We start from the raw sequence: 20,471 nt of genomic DNA, 5'->3' as shown, positions 1-20,471 counted from the left end.
AGAAACCATGAGAAAACCAAGATAATCTTATGAGGAAGTAACAGCCGAGGACATATTCGACAAGGTAGTTTTCGTAGGTGGAAGAGTGCATCCTTAATGACCGCTTTAGTCTGTGGTGTGAAAGAGGACTCTATCAAACATGACGGCTAGGTTTTGTCTCTGCAAGATAGGTGGTTTGGAGTGGGGCACATATTAAGCCAAGTGAAAGGTTGCGGTGTAGTACAGTAGTGTGTGACATGTGTGATGGGAGGGATCGTCAATGTTTCTCCATGGAGAAATGTTAATTATTTACATATGTATAATTTTTCAAAAGGTGGAAATTCTACATTTTTGCGTTTGACTTATTGGAGTATTTCAGGTTTGTCCATAGATTTCAAAGAGAATTCCTGTGAGTCTTTTTGAGTTTCTACAAAAGTTAAACATTTGCTCCAAACATATTAGTTATCATAGGGGAGCAGTCCGGCTTCTGCAGATAGAGCTTTGGTAACTGTTCCTTTCGTGAGAAAGTGCACCTTGAAAATCAAGACATGTCTGAAACTTAATCTGAGGAGAAAATGGTATTTTATAACTTCATTGCAGAGACTATTCAACTCCTGTCCTAATCGCAGTCAGGATGATGAAGATGCTGCTTGTCACTGAGCTGACAAAAAAATTATGTACATTCATATTGCAATAGGCATGTTTTTTTAACTCTCAGACATTGACTTTATGCTTTTTCTGTTGGTCACATGCAGCTTAATATCCACAAAATCATATATATCAACTAAATTGAGTACAAGTGATTGTACCTGGTCAGTTAGTGTTTCCATCGGACGCGTGAGCATTAAAATGTGTTCATCAGTGTGAAGATGGCTGCATTCCCTTTTAATCAAGTCCATGAGCGAAAAGAGTAAATGTCGCTAGAGGTCTTCTGTAATTTTGTTATTATATGTTAAGTTTTATGAAACAGATATTTTATTTAAGACAAATCGTGAATCATTCCTGTGCCCACAGCATAGCAGTGTGGCTCAGTGTGGTGAATACTCCACTGAACAAGCAGTGATCGCCAGGTCACGAGTTCGAATCCAAGCAGGGCCATCTCAACATTATGCACTTTGGGAGGTCGATAAACTGACTACTGTTTAATTGGGTATCTGTTACTTACAGTGCTTAGGAATGGTTGTTCTTTTTATTTTGTATATTATTCCAAGGATCTCCGCCAGTCAGTTCTCTGCTGTGGGCAACAATGGTGATGATATTGCGAAAGGATTGTGACCACTAGAACGTAGAAACATTTTGAGGGGGTGCGGCACGTAGCCATTCACCATTAGAGCACAATTGTGCTAATACAGGTGTAGTTTTGAGCATTGGTGTTTAGTACTTAATATGATATATCACTTTGGCTCCCTTCTTTGTTAATGTATTTATTTAGGGGGCGTGGCCAAGATGGCGGCAAGGTGAGACGCATCTCTCTGTCTCTCCCTCGCGCGCCCGAGAATAGAGCCGGAGCGGGACTGATTTCTCCTCCCGTTTCCGGCACACAGCACCGCCGGCGAAGCCCGAGAGCGGGGCGCACCTGTGGATACCCAGCCAACGTCCCTGTGAGCGGTTGGGCTCGCCCGCCGGCGGAAGACATCGAGGCCGCTTGCGGCCTAGCGGCGAGCGACACTGCCCCGGCCTCAGGTGCGGAGGGCCCAGCGAGGGGGACGGCGCCCACGGCAGTGCGGTAGCGGCCGGGAGGACCCGGGGCTGCACCCTAGCGGACACAGCGCCGAGCCGGTTGCTGCGGCAGCGCAGACCTGCAGGTCAAGGAGGTGGCTGGCACCCAGGAGGGCCCGTGGCCTAGCGGGACGCGGCGCAGGATCGGCCCGACGCGGAGCCCTCGGTGGAGTTCGGGGACGGAGGCGGAGGCCGCGCGACCGCGCAGATGCAGGGGGCTTGACGGGCTGGGGATCGCCCGCCCGCCCACATCGGACAGCGAGGTGCGATTTGGGACCCGGCGCTGAAGCGCACATAGAGGAAGGCGGTGCCGTCAGGAGGCCTCCAGGTCCCCAGAGGTGAGAAGGGGGGACCCACGACCCCAGGAGTGTGGAGCACAGCGAGGAGCCCGGCGGGCGGGAACAGGTGCGGACTGGCCCTTCTGAAGCGGTGGTGGGGGTGGAGGAGGAGAGGGCTGCAGACAAGTCGCCCCACGGTCGGTGGGGGAGAGCCCTGAGACGCGGAGAGCGGTCGCGGATAATGCCCACCCCCCCCGTCGGAAGCAGCGTAGGTGGGAGGCGCAGCGACCCGCGGAGCCGCGGAGGGCAAGCCCCGGGGACCTGCCTGGCCCGGGAGGGCCGCGATTCCTGGGGCCCCACTTGGAGGGCCACTGCTGAGGCGAGCCTACCAGCACGATGGCGACACAGAGGAGTAAGGGCAAGGACAAGGCCCAGGGCAAGTCGCTGCAGGAGCTGTTAGCCAAGACCCAAGGGGGGGCGCTGACGGTGGCTCCCGATACGCGGTCGACCACGGCTGAGGCGACGCCGTCGAAGGGGTCCGGAGATGACGGAGCGGAACCGATTACCAAGGCCCTCCTGCTGTCGCTATTCGCGGAACAGAAGGAGGAACTTAAAGGCATGCGGCAGGAGCTGGCGGCAGAGCTGCGGGAGGTCCGGAGGGACCTGGATGGCCTGGGGGAGAGGGTGCAAGCGGTGGAAGACAGGGCGGACGCACAAGACACGGAACTCTCCCTGGTCCACCAGGATCTTCTCCGGCTACACGACCAACAGGTGGACATCCAAACCCACCTGGAGGACCTGGAGAATCGGTCAAGGAGGCACAACATCCGCATTCGGGGGGTGAAACGGGACGCCGAGGCGGGAGACATCTTCACTCTTCAATCAGATCCTGGGCAAGTCGGCGGATACGGCGCTCACTTTGAACAGGGCCCATCGGGTGGGCCCCCCGCGCCCGGACAATGCCCTTCCTGCCGACATTCTGGTCTGTGTCCAGGACTACACCACTAAGGAGGAGATCCTCCGTGCGGCCCGAACACAACACCCCATCACCTTTCGGGGTCAGCACCCTGTGCTCTATCAGGACCTGTCCGCCCTGACACTGCAGAAACGCAGAACCTTCCGCCCTGTCACGGAGGCCCTCCGTCAACGGGGCATTAAATACTCTTGGGGCCATCTGTTTCGTCTTATTTTCCGTCATGAGGATCGGCTGTACCAGCTTCGATCTCTGGCGGAGGCGTGCCAGCTGCTGGACATTGATTGCCCGAAGGAGGAGGGGGACGGCCAGGCACCGAGCTCTCAGAGAACCGGCGGCCCCGGCGTGGGCTGGAGCCTATTGAAGCAGCGACGCAGGGGCTCTAGACGACGGAGGCCGCCCCCCGAGGAGATTGCCCAGGGCCGTCAGGATGCCATATCTTCAGTGGCTGGAACGCTGGCACCGAAGGGCGAGGTCCCCTGAGGGTAACTAACTGGGGTCAGTAGCAAGGTTGTTTTTTCTCCATTGCCTGTGCCTCCGCTCTCATTGGGGCTTGGCTGGCGGACATGAGGGCGGCCGGGCGGGGGAGGGAGGGGACACTTTGGTACGCCGCGTTACCCCCTTTGACTCTGGACTTCCTGATCTTCCTTGGAAGATGGACTTTTGGTACGCTTCATGGTTTTGGGGTGGGGGAGGGGGGCTGTACGGGGTTATTTGGGGTTTTCTGTTTCTCTATTTCCTTTCCTTCTTTTCCTTCTCTTTCCTGTGTCGGGTCGGGGGGGCGGTGGTTGGATGCCGGGGACGCACTCGGGCGGGCACGGGGATGCGCATCGCAAGTGGGTGCTCGCTGATTGATGGGAATGCCTCCAGTGACACTTAAGATCCTTACGCTCAATGTCCGGGGCCTGAACAACCCAATTAAGCGCCATTCCATCATTTCCCTTCTTGCACAGTCAGGGGCGGAGATATGCCTCCTCCAAGAAACACATTTACTCACGCGAGATACACATAGGATGCAGTCCAGGTCATTCCCCGTGCAGTTTTTCTCCTGTGACTCTCCTCGAAGCGGGCGGGAGTGGCGATCCTTCTCGCACCAAGATTTAGAGCGCTCTCAGTGTGTAAGGTGGCGGAGATTAAGGGCAGGCTGCTGGTCTATCAATTCCTCATGGGAGACTACACATTCACAGCTGGTACGATTTATGCGCCCAATGATGGACCGGAGCGGTTCCTCCAGACGGCACTGACGAACTTATCGGCCTCATCGGACCGGAGTTTGTTGCTTGGGGGTGACCTAAACCTGGTCTTCGACAACATGATGGACCGGTCGGCCCATCGCACGGGGCAGGTGGGGGCCTTGTCTCCGTCGGGACACACGGCGCTGCAGGAATTAGACATGGTGGACATCTGGCGACTACATAACCCCACGGCCCGGGAATACACACATACGTCGGGTGCGCACGGTACATATGCACGCCTGGATTATTTTCTGGCCACCCGTGCGCTCGTTCGGGAGGCCTCGGGGGTGGAGATATTGGCGGCGTCCCTCTCCGACCATGCGGCGGTGGTTATGACGCTGACGCTCCCGCCTACGGGCGGGAGGATGCGCCAGTGGCGGTTGCGGGTCATCGAGGAATACCTTTGGTTCAATGACAATGGAGCCACAGCCCTCGCCACGTGCTGGCTTGCCCTGAAGGCGGTGGTCCGGGGTGCCATTATAGCCCTCTCTGCGGCGGAAAACAAAGAACGACAGGCGAAGCGTGCGGAGCTCTCGCAGAAAGTCAGGGAATTGGAACGTATGCATAGCCGAACGGGGGCTCCGAGAGTCTGGCGGCTGTTAAAAACGCAGAGAGCACAGCTAGAAGCGCTAGACCGCGACAAGGCGGAGTATGCAGCACTGCGCCTCCGGCACAGCTATTATGTGGGAGGTGATAAATGTGGTGGCCTTCTGGCCCACTGCCTGCGGGAGCGTCGACAGCGAGAGGGCGTCAAGGAGATAGAGGACTCCCATGGGGCCCTGCATACAGACGATGGGGAGATTGCCGCGACGTTTCGGGATTTTTACGCCCGGCTCTATGACGCGCAGCCCCTCGACGGTGGCGGGATGGACGCGTATCTGGAACATGCGCGGGTGGAAGGCCTGTCCTTACCCCAGGCTGAGCTGCTGGAATCGCCGATCCGGCCGGAGGATGTGACTTCGGCCATCGCGAGGCTCAAGGTGGGCAAGTCCCCAGGCCCGGACGGCTTCTCGGCCATGTTTTATAAACAATATTGCTCACTGGTCACTCCACTCCTCACGCGCCTTTTTAACTCGTTTGACACGCTCGGGGAGCTGCCCCCATCCCTACTGGATGCGGCAATCGTGGTGATCCCCAAGCCTGGGAAGGACGGCAAGCAGTGCGGTTCCTACCGGCCTATTTCCCCCCTCAACGTGGATCTCAAGCTGTACACGGGGATCTTGGCGGCTCGTATTGCGCCCCACTTGCCGAACCTCATAGACCCGGACCAGGCGGGCTTTATCCCAGGCCGCCAAACGAGCGACCACACGAAACGGGTCCTGCATCTTATAGAGAAGGCCTCCCGCTTCCCGGCCGACTACGCCCTGTTGGCGGTCGATGCCGAGAACGCATTCGACCGGGTGCACTGGCCCTATCTCGAAGCGGTCCTGTGCCGGTTCGGCTTCCGGGACAAAATGAGGGCACGGATACTCAATTGCTACCGCGATCCCCACGCATCGGTCCGCGTTAACGGCCACACGTCGTCGCTTTTTCGGATCTCCCGGGGCACTAGGCAGGGCTGTCCCCTCTCCCCGCTGCTCTTCGCCATGTATATGGAGCCCCTAGCGCAGCACATACGCCAAAACGGCCAGATCGCCGGCGTCCGGTTCGGGGGGGACACCTACAAGATCTGCCTTTATGCCGACGATGTCCTATTGACCTTCAGGGAGCCCTTGACGTCCCTGGGAGCGATCTTGCAGGAGCTTTCGGTGTTCGGGGATATATCAGGCTTCAAAGTTAACATCGCTAAGTCAGTGGCGCTCTCCCTCTCTCTCGCGCCGGGCACGGCGGCGGACCTCCGCACGAAATATCCGGTCCACTGGGCGACGGGCCCTGTCCCTTACCTCGGGGTGCAGCTGGCGCCCACGATCCCAAGCATTAGGACCATGAACTACGACCGTCTTTCCTCCGCCGTCAAGGCGGACCTACATCGCTGGCGCCGCCTGCCGATCTCGTGGCTTGGGCGGATCGCGGCCATTAAAATGGCGATATTGCCTAAAATCCTGTACATGTTCCACACGCTCCCCATATATCCACCGAAAGGATGGATCAAGCGGGTCCAATCCGACCTGGCACAATTCATTTGGCAGGGCAGGAAGCCGCGACTCAAACGCCAGACTGGCGCGCTCCCGCCGGAGCACGGGGGCGTTGGCGTCCCGGATCTATTGCTCTACTTCCAGGCCGCTCAGCTACGGTACCTGGCCGAATGGATGAAGCCCGTGTCCGAGAAGCATTGGCTGTTCCAGGACCGGGCGGTGGCGGGGAGGGCCCTGGCCGCGGTCCCGTTTCTTCGGCGGGACCAACGGCCACCAAATCTGTATGCCTCGTGGGTGACCCAGGCAACGGTGCGGATCTGGGACCAGACTGGTGAGAGACAGGAGCTGACGTCCTTCCCCTCGCCTCTCACCCCTTTGTTTGGTAATTCCGACTTCCCGCCGGGGCTTCCAGAGTCCGCGTTCCCGGGTTGGCGCTACTCCGGCTGCAGAGCGCTGGGGGTCCTCTACGACGCCGGGGGGTTTATCCCCCTAGCACAGTTGGCAGCCGACTATGGCATTCCGGCCACGGACCGGATCGGGTACCTGCAGGTTAAACACTGGGCCACTCGGCCGAGGGAGAAACTTGCAGCGCAGCGCCGGCTCACCCCGTTCGAGCGCTGGCTGATCACTCGCCAGACTGACAAGAAACTGACATCGGATCTATACAAGATGCTCCTGTCGACACACTACCACTCATATCACGCAGGGAGGGCACGATGGGAGAGGGACTTGGGAAGGGACCTGCTGGCGAAGGAATGGGAGGGCTGTTGATATAGGGCCCGTCACACGGCTACACACACAGGGCTCACTGAGACATTTACTAAACTGGTGACGTATTGGTACTACACACCGGAGCGTCTACACCGCATGGATAACTCACATAGCGGGGTCTGTTGGAGAGGGTGCGGTCAACTGGGCACTTTAGCACACATTCTTTGGGATTGCCCCTTGTTATCTCCCTACTGGCGTCAAATTCTGGATGAGGTGGACAAATACTTTGACACGGAGCTGCCCAGATTCCCTGCATACATCATCCTGGGGGTCCCCAATGCCCTTACTTACCCTTTGAAATCCCGCCGGGGGAAACAGATAGCCTTGGCGCTGGGGGCGGCCACGCAGTGCCTCCTGGCTTGTTGGAGAACACCCCGCGTACCCACGCATCTAGAATGGCTGCATCGCCTCTGGCATATCTTGGGGATGGAACGCATCTCTCTGACACTGGCGGGGAAGGGCGACGCTTTCCCGGAACTGTGGCAGCCGTTCAGGTCCTTGCTAGCGCAGGACTTCAGGGAGCTGACGTGTCCCCGATACCTACGCCTCCTACGGCTTAGCGATGACCCGGAAGATGGGGAAGCCACATAGCCGCCTTGTTTGGCCACCAGCTTTGGGGCAGGGCGGTGCATTAGCCTTCTTGGTCCCTTCGTTCCCGGGGCAGGGTCTTTACTCTTTCATTTCTCCCTCTTTCTTCTCTTTCTTTGTCTCTCTTGATGGTAGGTTGGGGGGGGGGTTGGGGAGTTACGGCGGGAGGGGTGTTTCGGGGGGGATGGGTTCAGGGGGGGGGGGTGTAACTGATAGCGACTGTAAGGGCCTGGAAGTGCTTCTTCGGTTTCCCATCCACCTGTGGTGGGGGGGGGAGACCTTAGCTGCAGCTGCTCCCGCCTTGGACGGGAAAGTGTAATGGCTTGACGCTATTGGTTCTTTGATGAAAACCTTTAATAAAAGATTTAAACCTAATGTATTTATTTATTCATCCTCGACAGAGCACTTCAACAATACTGTACGTCCCAACAGTATCGTGATTCATCAAACAGAAGTGATTGTGGGTGGGTGAGTAGGGACTTGAGGGTAGGGGTTGGATTGTTAAGCGATCATGTGCAGTAGGACCCTTGTGGTCCTTGTCAGACTCCCTACAAATTTACATAATCAGTTGGGAGGTATCTGGGTGTGGTCAATATAGTTTATGATGTAGTGTGTTCAGTTAACAGATGCATGTTGAAGAATAAAGGCGTCTACTACAGAGCTTCATGTGTGGTGTGGTCATTTATGTGCTCCAGAGATAGGGAGGATGTGACAACTGGCGACAAAGGTGAGATTACGTGCCTGAAGGAACAAAACTGCTCTCCAGAGAGTTTGCAGAGGTCCAGCAAAGTGCTCGTGTGTGCCATGCGCACCCCAAGAAGCAGTCTACGGTTGGCATATGTGTAGTTGAAGCGCCGCTCTAGCTTTTACAAGGCCCTCGAAGAAGGTGGAGGCCCTACAGAGGAGCACAGTCATAAAACCCGCCAGAAGGCTACTGGTAAGGTGAAAGAAGAGATCATGCACCACAGCGTAAACAAAAAGCCATCATCCAAACAAAGCAAAAACGCTAAAGGCAGCGACAACCAGGTACGAAGAATCTCTAAAAGCAGCGACATCCAGGTGCAAGAAAGCACTAAAAGCAGAGCCAACCAGGCGCAGGGAAATGCTAAAGGCAGCGAAAACCAGGTACAGAGATTGCAAGTGCACTTACCAGCGCAAATGAAGGTAATGCCACCCAACCTTGTATCGGGCATGGTCGGAGGCCAGTTTAAGTAGCCGGTGGCATCCAATCTGATGAAAAGCCAGTCTGAATAGTGAAATTTTTTTATGGTGGTAGAAAGGAGAGCCAAATACGGTGCAGCTGCCTTTCTGAAATCACCTCTTCCCTTCGATGGCGCCAAAATACAGAATATTGGTGCCTGGTGGACTGCATGTATTGAAACACTTGATTACGTCATACGTGCCTGCAGGTGAAGAAGTGAAAGAAGTGCTAAAGAAAATATCACATGCTAATAAAGTTTCGTACCGTCAAATCAAAGAAATGTTAGAAGCCAAGTTCAATACAATGCTGAATGTAGACTATGAAAGGTACATTTTCATCCAGGCAAGACAGCAAGCTGGTGGAACGATGGATGATTGTGTCAAAAGACTTAATACCCTCATCAAGCACTGCATGTTTATTGAATTCAATGACGAAGCAGAGTCATCAATAGTTGCCTCTCTGGTTCGTTCATATGACACATGCTGACAGAGACACTCATTCTACAAAAGGTACTCATGGATGCGAGAACTGAGGAATGTACAGATCAACAGGCTGCTGATATGAACGCTGGAACAGCCCAGAATGAATCAGTGTTGATCATGAAAAGTGAGCTGGAACACAAAGTGGAGGACCATAAGACGATGTCTCTGAAGAAAACCAAATTGCGTTTCCAGTGAGGATTCTCATTTCCAAATGAAGGTAAATATCCCGCTATTGGACAGATATGCAAAGGCTGTGGGAAAGAAAATCATAACAGTCTGCAAAGCGGAAGAGAAACTAAGTGTGTCACGCCGTGAAGAGAAAATGGGCACCAGAAAGTTCCAGAAGCATTCTAGTCACGCCAACAAAGCCAAGCGGAAACATCAATTAAGGCAAGTAGAGACTAAACGGAGTCGATTGTCATCAACTTAATCTATCAAAAGCTCTTCAACATCATCATCGAGCAACAGTGAAGAAGTTAGTTGTGCAATGGTGATGTCAACCGCAGAACGACGTGCACATGTAGAATGGGCTGCTTGCAAAGAAGAACACAAGTCAAAGAGAGAGCGCCATGTGAAGTGATCAAATTCATATAGCCAGTGCTCCAAGATTGTGCTGAAGTTGAATGGCTGTCCTACAACTTTTATTATAGACAGTAGTGCATCAATCAATATCAGGCCGGCAGAAAAATGTGAGGAACTGTCTCCGATACCATGTCTGACGCCTTCTAAGACAAAGGTGTACACAGGGCGGCTTCTACGCTATTACAAAGTCAAGGGTCATTTGTTGCGACCATGAGGCATATGAAAACGACAGTACAAGCATCACTTCATGTCCCCCAAGGTACTTTGTTAGTGAGTATCTACTGCTGTTGTCGGATTGCTTTTCATTTACAGGAGACTGTTGAGAAAGAACTGGAAACGTTATTTAAGCATGACGTCATAGAGCGCTCTACTGGTCTGATGTCAGGGGTTTCACCCATAGTGGTAGTGCCAAAAAAGGAGAGTGGAGGTGCAGTGTGCATTTGAAGATATGCGCCAGGCAAGCAAAACAATCGAGAGAGAAAGCCATCCAGGTCCACACATAGCAGAAATGACTGCACAGCTAAATGGTGCCAAAATCTTCTCACATCTTGACATGAACAAAGATACAATCAATTCGAGCTGTTAGAGAACAGTAGGTACATTACTACTTTTTCAACTCATGTTGGTTTGTTCAGATGCAAAAGACACCAGTTTGGTGTTTCGTCAGCTGCAGAAATCTTTCAGGATGCCATTCGCTGAGCAAGTCAACCCATCACATGCTTTTTACTACAGTGATGATATACTAGTATCTGGGGCCACACGAACGGAGCATGACAAAGCTGTTATACAATTATGCCGTCTGTTACCTAATGCAGGTCTCACTTTAAATGCAGAAAAGTATGAATTTCACAAAGCCAAAATCTAATTCTTTGAAAATTATTTTCTCTGAAGAGGGAATGACTCCTGACCCTGAAAAGGTACAAGCATTGTCATCCACTTGTCCCCCACAAGATGTAACCATGCTGTGTGATCCTTTTAATGCATGGCCAGGTATTGCTCCAGATACATTCATGACTTTACCATGGTGGGTCCCTTCCAGTGGTCTTCTTAATGTGACTGAAGTTTCAAGAAAATCAAACACATAATTTAAGATGCAACTGAAATGGCTTATTTTCATCCAAAGTTGCATACTGAGATTATAGTAGATACAAGCATGGTGGGGTTGGGTGCCATCCTTGCTCAACACAATGGACATTCAAATGCTCAGAGACACACTGTGGCTTATGCTAGCAGATGTCTATCTCAGAATAAATGTGCCTATTCTCAGCCAGAAAAAGAGAGCTTGGCTGTAGTGTGGGCTTATCAACATTTTTATGTGTTTCTGTTTGGAAAGCATTTCACCTTTGTCACTGACCACTAGGCGGTGCTCACCATTTTCGAAAGTATGAAAGCTAAGATTCCCCCTTACATCGAGAGGTGGGGGTTGAGGGTGCAAGAGCATGATTACACTATTGTGCATAAGCTGGGGAAGGATCAATACCCAGCAGATTACTTCTCACAAATGCAGTTACAGCATCACAGTTGAATGTCTAAAGCAGCTGAAGAGTAAATCAATTTCATAGTAAAGTCCAGCACCCTTGCAGCTCTATCCATTGAGCAGATCTTTGTTTCTACCAACAAAGACATGTTCACACTCAAGGATATCAGTGAAATGTAATCATGGAGAAAACATACCCGACTTCTTACAGACAACGTTAAATATAAAAAATGTAAAAATGTACAGGAAGAACTTTCCGACACTGAAGAGGTATTGTACTAAGATGTTCAAGAATTGTCATACCCGAGAGCTTGAAGCAACAAGTCATTAATCTGGCACAGAAAGGATATCATGGCATTGTATCCACTACGAGAGCCCTCAGGTGCCGAGTGTGGTTTCCTTGCCTTGAACGAGTTGAGAAGCAACTGAAAGCATGTCACCTGTGTAACTGCTTACCTCCCAAGACAACACAGCATCCACTTAATATGTCTGACCTTGCAAAACAAGCGTGGGAGAAAATTGCAGTTGATTCCTTTGGACCTGTAAACAATGGACATCATCTCATGGTAGTTATTGATGAGTACTCATGTTTTCCCTAAGTGTAAGATTTATCAACATCCACCCATGACAAGGTCATCGAGAGGATGGATGATATCTTTGCAGCGTGGGGTGTTCCCTCCATTCTTAAATCTGACAACGCTCCACCTTTCAATTGCAGAGAGTTTAAGGACTTTCTTGGTCGCTTGAATGTCAAGCATTAGAAAAGCACACCTCTCTGGCCACAGGCAAATTGCGTCGTTGAACGATTTATGGGCACCCTGAAGAAAGTGATTCAGCGCGCTAAGCTAGAAGTAATCAATCTCAAGTCAGTCTTATGTCCAGCCCTTCGTGCCTATCAGTCAACTCCCCATTCTACAACATGTGAAAGTACCACCTTGCTGTTTGGGGTAGCCATTGGGAAAATCTACCGCAATGGACAATGAGGCGAGTAATAGACACTGATGAGATTCGTGTCTCTGACACATCTCACAAAAGCAAAATGAAGACCTACGCAGAAGAGTGCAGATGCTCTTGGGACACGGTTTTCCGAAAAGGAGACTTGGTCCTAGTCAAATAAAAATGGTATCGCAAGACTGACGCTTGGTTTGATGCTGATCCATTGAGAGTCGTGACAAGTAAAGGACATATGGTTTATCTAAAAGTACGACTTGGCCGGTATCCCACTAAAGACAGCACTCCGTAATGGATTCACAAAGGACAACTAATGATTGTTGACTATGTGGACTTTCACACAAAACTTTATTGCACATTGTTTGTGTTTGCCCAAACCTACTTAATGCATGCTTTATTCTTTTGAAACCCTCTTTTCTTAATGTATGGGTGAGATCCACCAGTTAGGCTCTTATTCTGTGTTTATCTGGTGCTTCAATCTCGTTATCCTGCCAGTTTATAAAGTTTTTGATCATCGCAGAAAGAATGCTTCCATTAGCAGTTTAAACACTGTTAATTCTTCTGTTTTTTATAACATTGAGTGATTATTGTCTTACAATGTGACTTAAACTTCTTTTCTACATACAGGTTTAAGCACTTGACATTTTCTTGGCTACAGCCTGAACAAATTATATGATAGGATATTTACAGCTCCATATTGTACCAAGGCACATGGCACCTTTTCATTATGTTTAATGTATTCATATGTATAATGTTGTAGTTTTAAGTTTATCTTGTATGTTATTTCATAAGTACTGCAAAATGCCAATTTGTGTCTTGTTGTTGACCCAAGATTAAGTAGACTATTTGTCCCTAAGCACGTGACACTTTGAAACATTGCAAAAAGTAATTTTGTGGTATCTTACACTGACCAAATAAGCACGCTGCAGTTTAACGTTTGTTCAGTCTTCCACCAGTGGCAATCATTTTAATGTAACTGATTGTCTCTGAATAGGGAATTTATGAATAGTCGTGCTCCCTGTTTTCATTATTTGGTCCTTTTTATGGATCCTGTTTTGATTCTTTTTAGGATAAATTAACTCTCATGACCATTGGAGTTACCTTATGTATTTAGGTTTGTAATTTGTTTTTATATGTGTATTGTAAAACATCATTTTCTGATAATTTGTATTAATCAGACAATAAATACTTATAACTACTGATATTGTGACTGATCAATGTCCTGGAGAGTCCATTATGAGAGACATGTCACATTTCAAGCATCTGCCTCGATGTTTATTGCCTTTAGACATCACGAGTGAGACAAGTCCATCTGAGTGCCCAAGTCAAGCATCTGAGTCTACATCCACGATGCCAGCTGGCAGGGCAACTCCTTCACCTCGCATAACTCGATGTGGAATATTGGTGCGAGCACCTCGATGACTCATTGCGGAACTCTAATGTATATATGTTGTCCGTACTTTTTATTTAACAAAGGGGGAGATGTAGTGTCATGTGATCATGTGCAGTAGGACCCTTGTGGTCCTCTGCAGACTCCTTACAAAGTTACATAATCAGTTAGGAGGTACTGGGTATGGTCAATAAAGTTGGACGTAATGCATTCAGTTAACGGTTGCATGCTGAAGAATAAAGACGTGTGTTACAGAGCTCCGTTTGTGGCGTGGCCGTTTTTGTTCTCCAGAGCTAGTGAGAACACGACAGGGGTGATTTACTATGCAAAAAAAACATCCCAGAAACTTTCACTTTTCTCACAAGTTGCTGCATACTCTGCACTGCGGTTGAGCCACAGTTCTATGCTTAGAATACAAATTGCTTAAAATCAGTGCACAAATAGCAGGACTCAAAGTGCATGATCAGTGCAAGTGGCCATCACAAGTCTTTGATAGCTAATAAAAGTATCCTATGATCCATAAAAAGTAGCGTCTACATTCATAGTATTGAGTATAAACGCATACTTGAGTTTGGAACATTTACTGCAAACGCAGGAGCCAACCAGTTTTCAATCCAATATTTATATGATGAATTATATAAATGCTACTTTCTACCACTAGATGTCGCTGCATAATCATAAACAGTACTGTTTACCATGCTGTTCCCGTGCACTGGCGTATGTCTTGTAAAGATATAACTGGGTATTTCCATTTGTGATATATTTAGTACACTTGCTCCTCTAAGTTGTGCTCCAAAATGTGCAAACTTTGTGGTGTATTTTGTCTAAAGCTGAAAAAAGTGTGCTGACTTCTTGAGTCATTTACTTATGTGTTGTCAAAGAATCGCTTTTTAAAATAATAAACACAAATATGTTTTCTCTAAACAAGTAATTTCTAATTATTTGTTGTTGAATTATGAGCGAGAACTATAGGGCGTACACACGTATTCACTGAAAAAACTCAGTTAAAGGCAAGTTATGGTTCAGTGAACTCAAAACCTAAAGAAACCCAATGAAAGCAGTTATGGTATGTAACGGACAACGCACACACATCATAACTCATAGCCCATGCCATGCACAATACACCCCTTTGTAGTAGACATGCGTTAAATAAAAAAAGACTATTTACCAATAGCGAAACTGATGTGTGCTCCATACCATATGTCCAATTTGCATTGTTTTGGGGTTAGCATTTTTTTTTTTTTGCGAATTTCAGTGTTTTGTAATGATTTACTGCATTTACCTGGCACATCCCACAGCCTTTGGGTTGGCCTCAGAGTCCACCTTGTTGGGGCAACAGGGTCTTCACTTAACCGTAACCTTGATTGACCTACCTTTTATTATATTAAAAATGTGTGAATTTTGTGAAAACCTAAAATACTGGAATTCGAGTTGCATTTGATAAGCAAGTGGCAAATTTTGTCCAGATTTTTCTATGGGGTCTAGAGTTAAAGGCAAATCAAAAAGGTCCTTTTCAATGGAAAGTTGTCCTGAACTTGAACTGGGGTGGGTGGGTAGGTGTTTGTGTGTGTGTGTGTGCTCGCACAATTAGTGGCTTCTAGAACAAAACAGTCAAGTGTCCCCAATCATTCAGATAGTAGATAACAGGCATAAATTAAGTCACAGATAAAGTGGACAGTTTGAGAACACACAGATATATAGTTAAAGTTCTGGGAATGCAGAAGTTCAGGCCCAATTGTGGTTAGGCTCTATTGTCTACACTGCAATACACTGGGATGGGTATATCTCAGTGTATTGCAGAGCAGAAAATAAACCCTAAACACATTTGGAACTATATCTATCTATCTAGATAGCGATTAAAATCTTTGCACTGAGAAGTTGGTCCGTGTTTGTATTATCTGAACAGAGGCTACGTGGAGGCAGCCCTGCCAGGGATACGATTGAACTGATTGATATATATATTTTCACACTTACCAATAGTAAAATGTTTGTGAATCAGACCCATCTATTTTATCGTTACTCGTGGTATTTTTTTCAAAAGTAAACCTGTCACCTGCACTACAATGCCCACATTTTTTATTTTGAAAGTATTGTTGGTGTAGTTGGTGTTTCATTTATTAAGGGCAGCTAGGTGGGCAATACATCACCCATACAAGGCAGTGGATTCTGGGAAAGAACAATTATCCCTGAACTTGCTATTTTTTCTACTCTTGTTTATAACCTTATGGGTCGTTCTAGGGCCCGTTTAACAGCGTGATCGCCTCTTTACTGCCATGTTACACTTGAAATATTTCTCCACTGCTTAAATCTATGAAACACAAAGCAGCAATAGTACGATAAAGTTATGCCCTCTTAGTGGCCTGTATTGGTGAAGCAGCCATGACCAATAAATGCACATTTTAGATTCACTAAGAGCTGTTGGACAAGAAGCAACAGTTCCTAGACGCCGGGTCAGTCCGTGAGTGCTCTGCCTTACACTCCACTCGGTCATTTTGAGACCAGCAAGTCATCCAAACATGATTTTGCTTTGAAATTGTTCTTCTCCTCACTGCTCCGAAAAACCCACAGCAAGTCAGTGCTCCAGGTCGATATAACGATGCAAACTACTTGATGCTGTAGTTTGTTCTCGATTTCTTCCAGACATGCTGATGTGCCAAGCATTGTAATAATCCAATTTTGACAGCAACAACATGTGTACCAAGCCTGCTTTGTATCTGAAACACATTAGGAACAGAATCTTGTCTAGCATCTGTGGTCGGTTGGATGCTTTAGAGCTAACTCCGTGACTGGAGACTTGAAAGAGATGTTTAATGTCAAACTTACTCCTAGATTGCTTGCTGTCTGGCTGGTTTTCTGTCAGTCCAGTTCCTCAGACCTCAGAGAGGGCGCGATCCCCTCATCAGGGATTCCAACTGGTGCACCCTATGGTTGGGTTCATGAATACATACATACACTGTTTTATGCTCTACATCTTGCATGTGACATTGATGTCAAATGCACTCCTCTTGTCTGACTGGGGCAGCGGCTGGACCTTGCCACTAACTCTTGAAAGGTTATCTTCTTCTGGCAAGTGATATTATGCTAGAAACTTCCTCTCTGAGATGTACATTAACATAGCTTTTACCGGCCATTAAAGGCCAGCTCCAGCGTTGCACTTGCCCTAGAGGGCAGAATGTTGTAATTTGTAAAACAAAGGCCTCACGGAGCCCGAGGGGGTTGAAATCCCCTCGGATTCCGTGAGGCCTTTGTTAAACACTGGAATGTTGATGCCTCTGGCTTCTATGGGCCATTAGAAGCCCAGAGCACTCCATTGTTTTCAATGGAGCGCTCTACATTCTAATGGTCTAAAATACCTTATTGCTTATTATCTACACAGTCAATCAATGAAAATGTGAGGAGTGAATGCTTAGCTAAACGTTTACAAAGTAATTTCTGATAGCGGTACTTTGTGGGCTTCTGTTGTGATTTCTTACATTAAGGGATGGTTAACGGGTAGCTCATCATTTTCTAGGGATGTGTAGATAAGCAATTGGAAGAATATATATTGAATTATAACAAAATGACAACTCTCTTTTAGGCATCAGCAAAGCATACCATTTATGAATCTGAAATCAAGTTTTTGGAAAAGTGGTTTTGCATTCTTAAATTAGGTTATTTGTGTGTGTGTGTTTGTAGACGTCTGACTGAATAGTGCACCCAGCTTTAGACACAAATCACTGCAATGCAGAAACATGTCTCTGCATCCAGGGATTTTGTATATTTTTGGGACAATTGGGATTTTCGTGGGTATCTAAGGTCTAATGTGATATGTGGATCCATACCATTTAGGGCAGCACGGTCGTATTCCACCTATTGGTGGCTTAAGGTTGTATATTTTTTTTGTTTTGTTTAAATCTGTTTGATTGATTTTATACAGTTTCATGAAAGGTGACAATTGTATGTAATGCTTTATGCAACAATAAATGCATATTGGATGGTGCATGCATAACTGCTATCCACTACTGCCGCACAGACCTTAGTATCAGTTATACCGTTCGTAGCATGTATATCTATTATACCTTAACAGTTTCCCATTGAGAAAGCTATTACATCATTTGCCTTTCAGTCATCGTTGCACATTATGCAGAGGTACAGATAGACATATTTGCGTGCATAGGAACCAGTTATGATGCTCTGCAGGAGCTCTTCTAGCTCCGTCATATTGGGCCTATGAACTGATGAAACAACGGATAAAGCAATAACAGTGACCGGCCCATTTTGCTACATTCCCTTGTCCCTGCACATGTTCACATTACACTGTTATTGTTGTATAATTTATGGCCCTTTTTTTTAAAAAAAAGTATTTTTTAAAAGTCTAAAAATTGTGGGAACAAAATATTTTTCATCTCTTAATTCCCAAAATGTTATTTGCATTTTATTTGCCTTTAAGCGTTTGAAATTTTGCCAGGTTTTGAACAACAAATTACATAATTTTCTCAATTTGCTTATCCCCAGGTCGAGATTTCATTTGTATCCAGTCCATGGATGGAATGCTTATGTTCTTCGAACAAGAAGGCTATGCTTTTGGGCGATTTCTCCCTGGGTTTCTTCTACCTGGTCCTCTAAGTTACAACTCAAGGACAGATTCGTTTATTACGGTCTCATCTTGCAGACAAGTTGAGAGCTACAAGTAAGTCAAACAGTGTTGGCATTTGAGATGTCTCAGTGATGAAATGAAAAGTGAAGTTTATATAGCGCAACTGTCACTCCTGACGGAGTCTCCTGGCGCTGCAGATAAGTAGAACCGACTGTAACAGTATAGGCTAAATCATGGCCAGAGAGCAGAGATCTGTTAAGCCGAAGATCCAAGTCTTATGGGCTCTTCTAAACAGGTCTTCCCGTTGGATCGCTCTCAGTTCCTTTGGCAAGCTATTCCACGCTTTTGCGCCCAAGACCGTGGCTGATTTCTCTCCTTTAGTTGACAATTTAAACCTAGCTATTGCAAGTAAATTTGCAGAGCTAGATCTGAGTATCCTTGTTGTCGTATATGATCTAAATCTAGTGGAGAGATAAGCAGGGCCCAAACCGCGAGATGCTCTGAAGGTTGTCAACAGCAATTTGAACAAGATTATTTTATGAATCGGGAGCCAGTGTAGGGTCCTCAATGCGGCAGAGGCAGACGCTCTACGAGGAAGCCCTAGGACCAATCTGGCCGCTGCATGCTGAACTACTTGGAGTTTCCTCAGGGAAACCTTATTCATCCCTGCAAGGAGGCTATTACAGTAGTCTAACCGTGATAATATAAGAGCTGCAGTTACCGTTTTCCTAGCTGCAAGCGGGATGAGATTGAAGAATTTTTTCAATGTTTTAATAAAGCCGAAACAAGTCCCTGTTAATTTTGAGACATGGGGTTTAAATGAAAGGGAAGAGTCAAACAATACTCCCAGATTTTTTGCGACCTCAACAGTTGAAGGAGGGGCTACAGTATCATCTGGCCACCAGTCTTTGGGTTGGAACAAATTATTTTTACCAATAGGAAGGATTTCTGTTTTATCGGTATTACAGCAAAGATGGTTGATATCACTGACCATGTCATGAGTGATGTAATATGTGAGGTCATAAGCAGTGCATTGCAGGGTGTAAGTTATAGTTAGCTCAGGTAACTATAACTGCTGAATTTCTCTGGTTTTGCACAAGTCAAATGTATGCCTAACCATAGCGTTCCTGTAACCTTTGGATTTTTCAGTTAATTTCTGAGTTTTTTAAATTCTACTTCCAAACTTTAACATCCCTGTAACCTTTGTTTTTTTTCCAGTGAATCTATCTATCTAGATATCTATCTCTCTCTCTCTCTCTCTCTCTCTCTCTCTCTCTATATATATATATATATATATATATATATATATATATATATATACACACACACACACACACACACACACACAAATATATATATATAAATATATATATTCATAAGATGCTCAGTGCATGCTGACATGTACCCGGTTCTCTTTTTTCTTCAACACAATGGAAGCAGTTATGTCCAAGAACATCTGAAAAGGGTTCCCTCCTCTATTTCTTCTTGCTTGGTAAACTCCCTTTCCCTTGCCAACAATCAAGTTACGTTGGTCTGTTAGGAAGCAGGTTTTCTTGGGTGGCTCTGAGGTGTCAACCTGGTGTAGATTAGGTGGCTATTAGATCCTAGCTAAAGGCCTGACGTGGAGTTTGATGGACAGGGTACTCTGTATGCCAAACCAAGCTCACTCCCTAATGTGGACATGGGCTGACCTTAACTTTCTCCAATGGCTTGAGAAAGTGGGGCCCGTCAGAAGAAGGAGATTACACTGTCTGCTACATCTTGAGTGGATGTTATAATGTATTTTTTTCCTTTCTCTCCGTGCCAGGAAATATCTGGTGGTGAGAGACAGAACATAAATAATAACCCCCGTGCCTTGGGAGAAAATGTCCACGGTGCGAGGCTCAATAGATTTTTGTTTTTCAGAAATAAAATCCCACTTTGGAAGTTTGCTTAATAAATAAATAAAGTTTGGTTAACAGCAGTCCACCAAACATTTTTTCGGCAATTCTTTTCAATGCACAGAGATGACTGCTGGGCAGGTGGTGATCTCTGAATCTGATGGATGGTAGCCAGCCAGTGTGGCAGACGAAATGTCCTCCACCACCGTGACAGGAGTGTTACGTCTGTCAACCTACAAAACAGGCCCTAAGTCTTACTGACTGTGGCGCTTGGGTTCCCTAAAGGACTTGAGGCATTGTGTTCCCAGGGGCGG

The 20,471-nt window shown here is 47.5% G+C and overlaps 1 protein-coding gene across 2 annotated transcripts in view; it reads left to right on the top strand.

Moving 5' to 3' along the window:
- The window catches only part of BBS9 (Bardet-Biedl syndrome 9), a 1,933,935-nt gene that overhangs the window by 439,909 nt on the left and 1,473,555 nt on the right, over positions 1-20,471 (top strand). For both annotated transcript variants that reach the window (XM_085607489.1, XM_085607490.1), the window contains exon 6: positions 18,196-18,370. In XM_085607489.1, coding sequence (XP_085463615.1) covers positions 18,196-18,370 — 175 coding nt within the window. The remainder of the gene's footprint in view (positions 1-18,195; positions 18,371-20,471) is intronic.

This window comes from Triturus cristatus, chromosome 5_2 (assembly GCF_964204655.1).
Source record: "Triturus cristatus chromosome 5_2, aTriCri1.1, whole genome shotgun sequence".
In the NCBI taxonomy this organism is placed as follows: Eukaryota; Metazoa; Chordata; class Amphibia; order Caudata; family Salamandridae; genus Triturus; species Triturus cristatus.
Note: the sequence above shows the minus strand (reverse complement) of the source record. Positions and strands in the feature narration are given on the sequence as shown.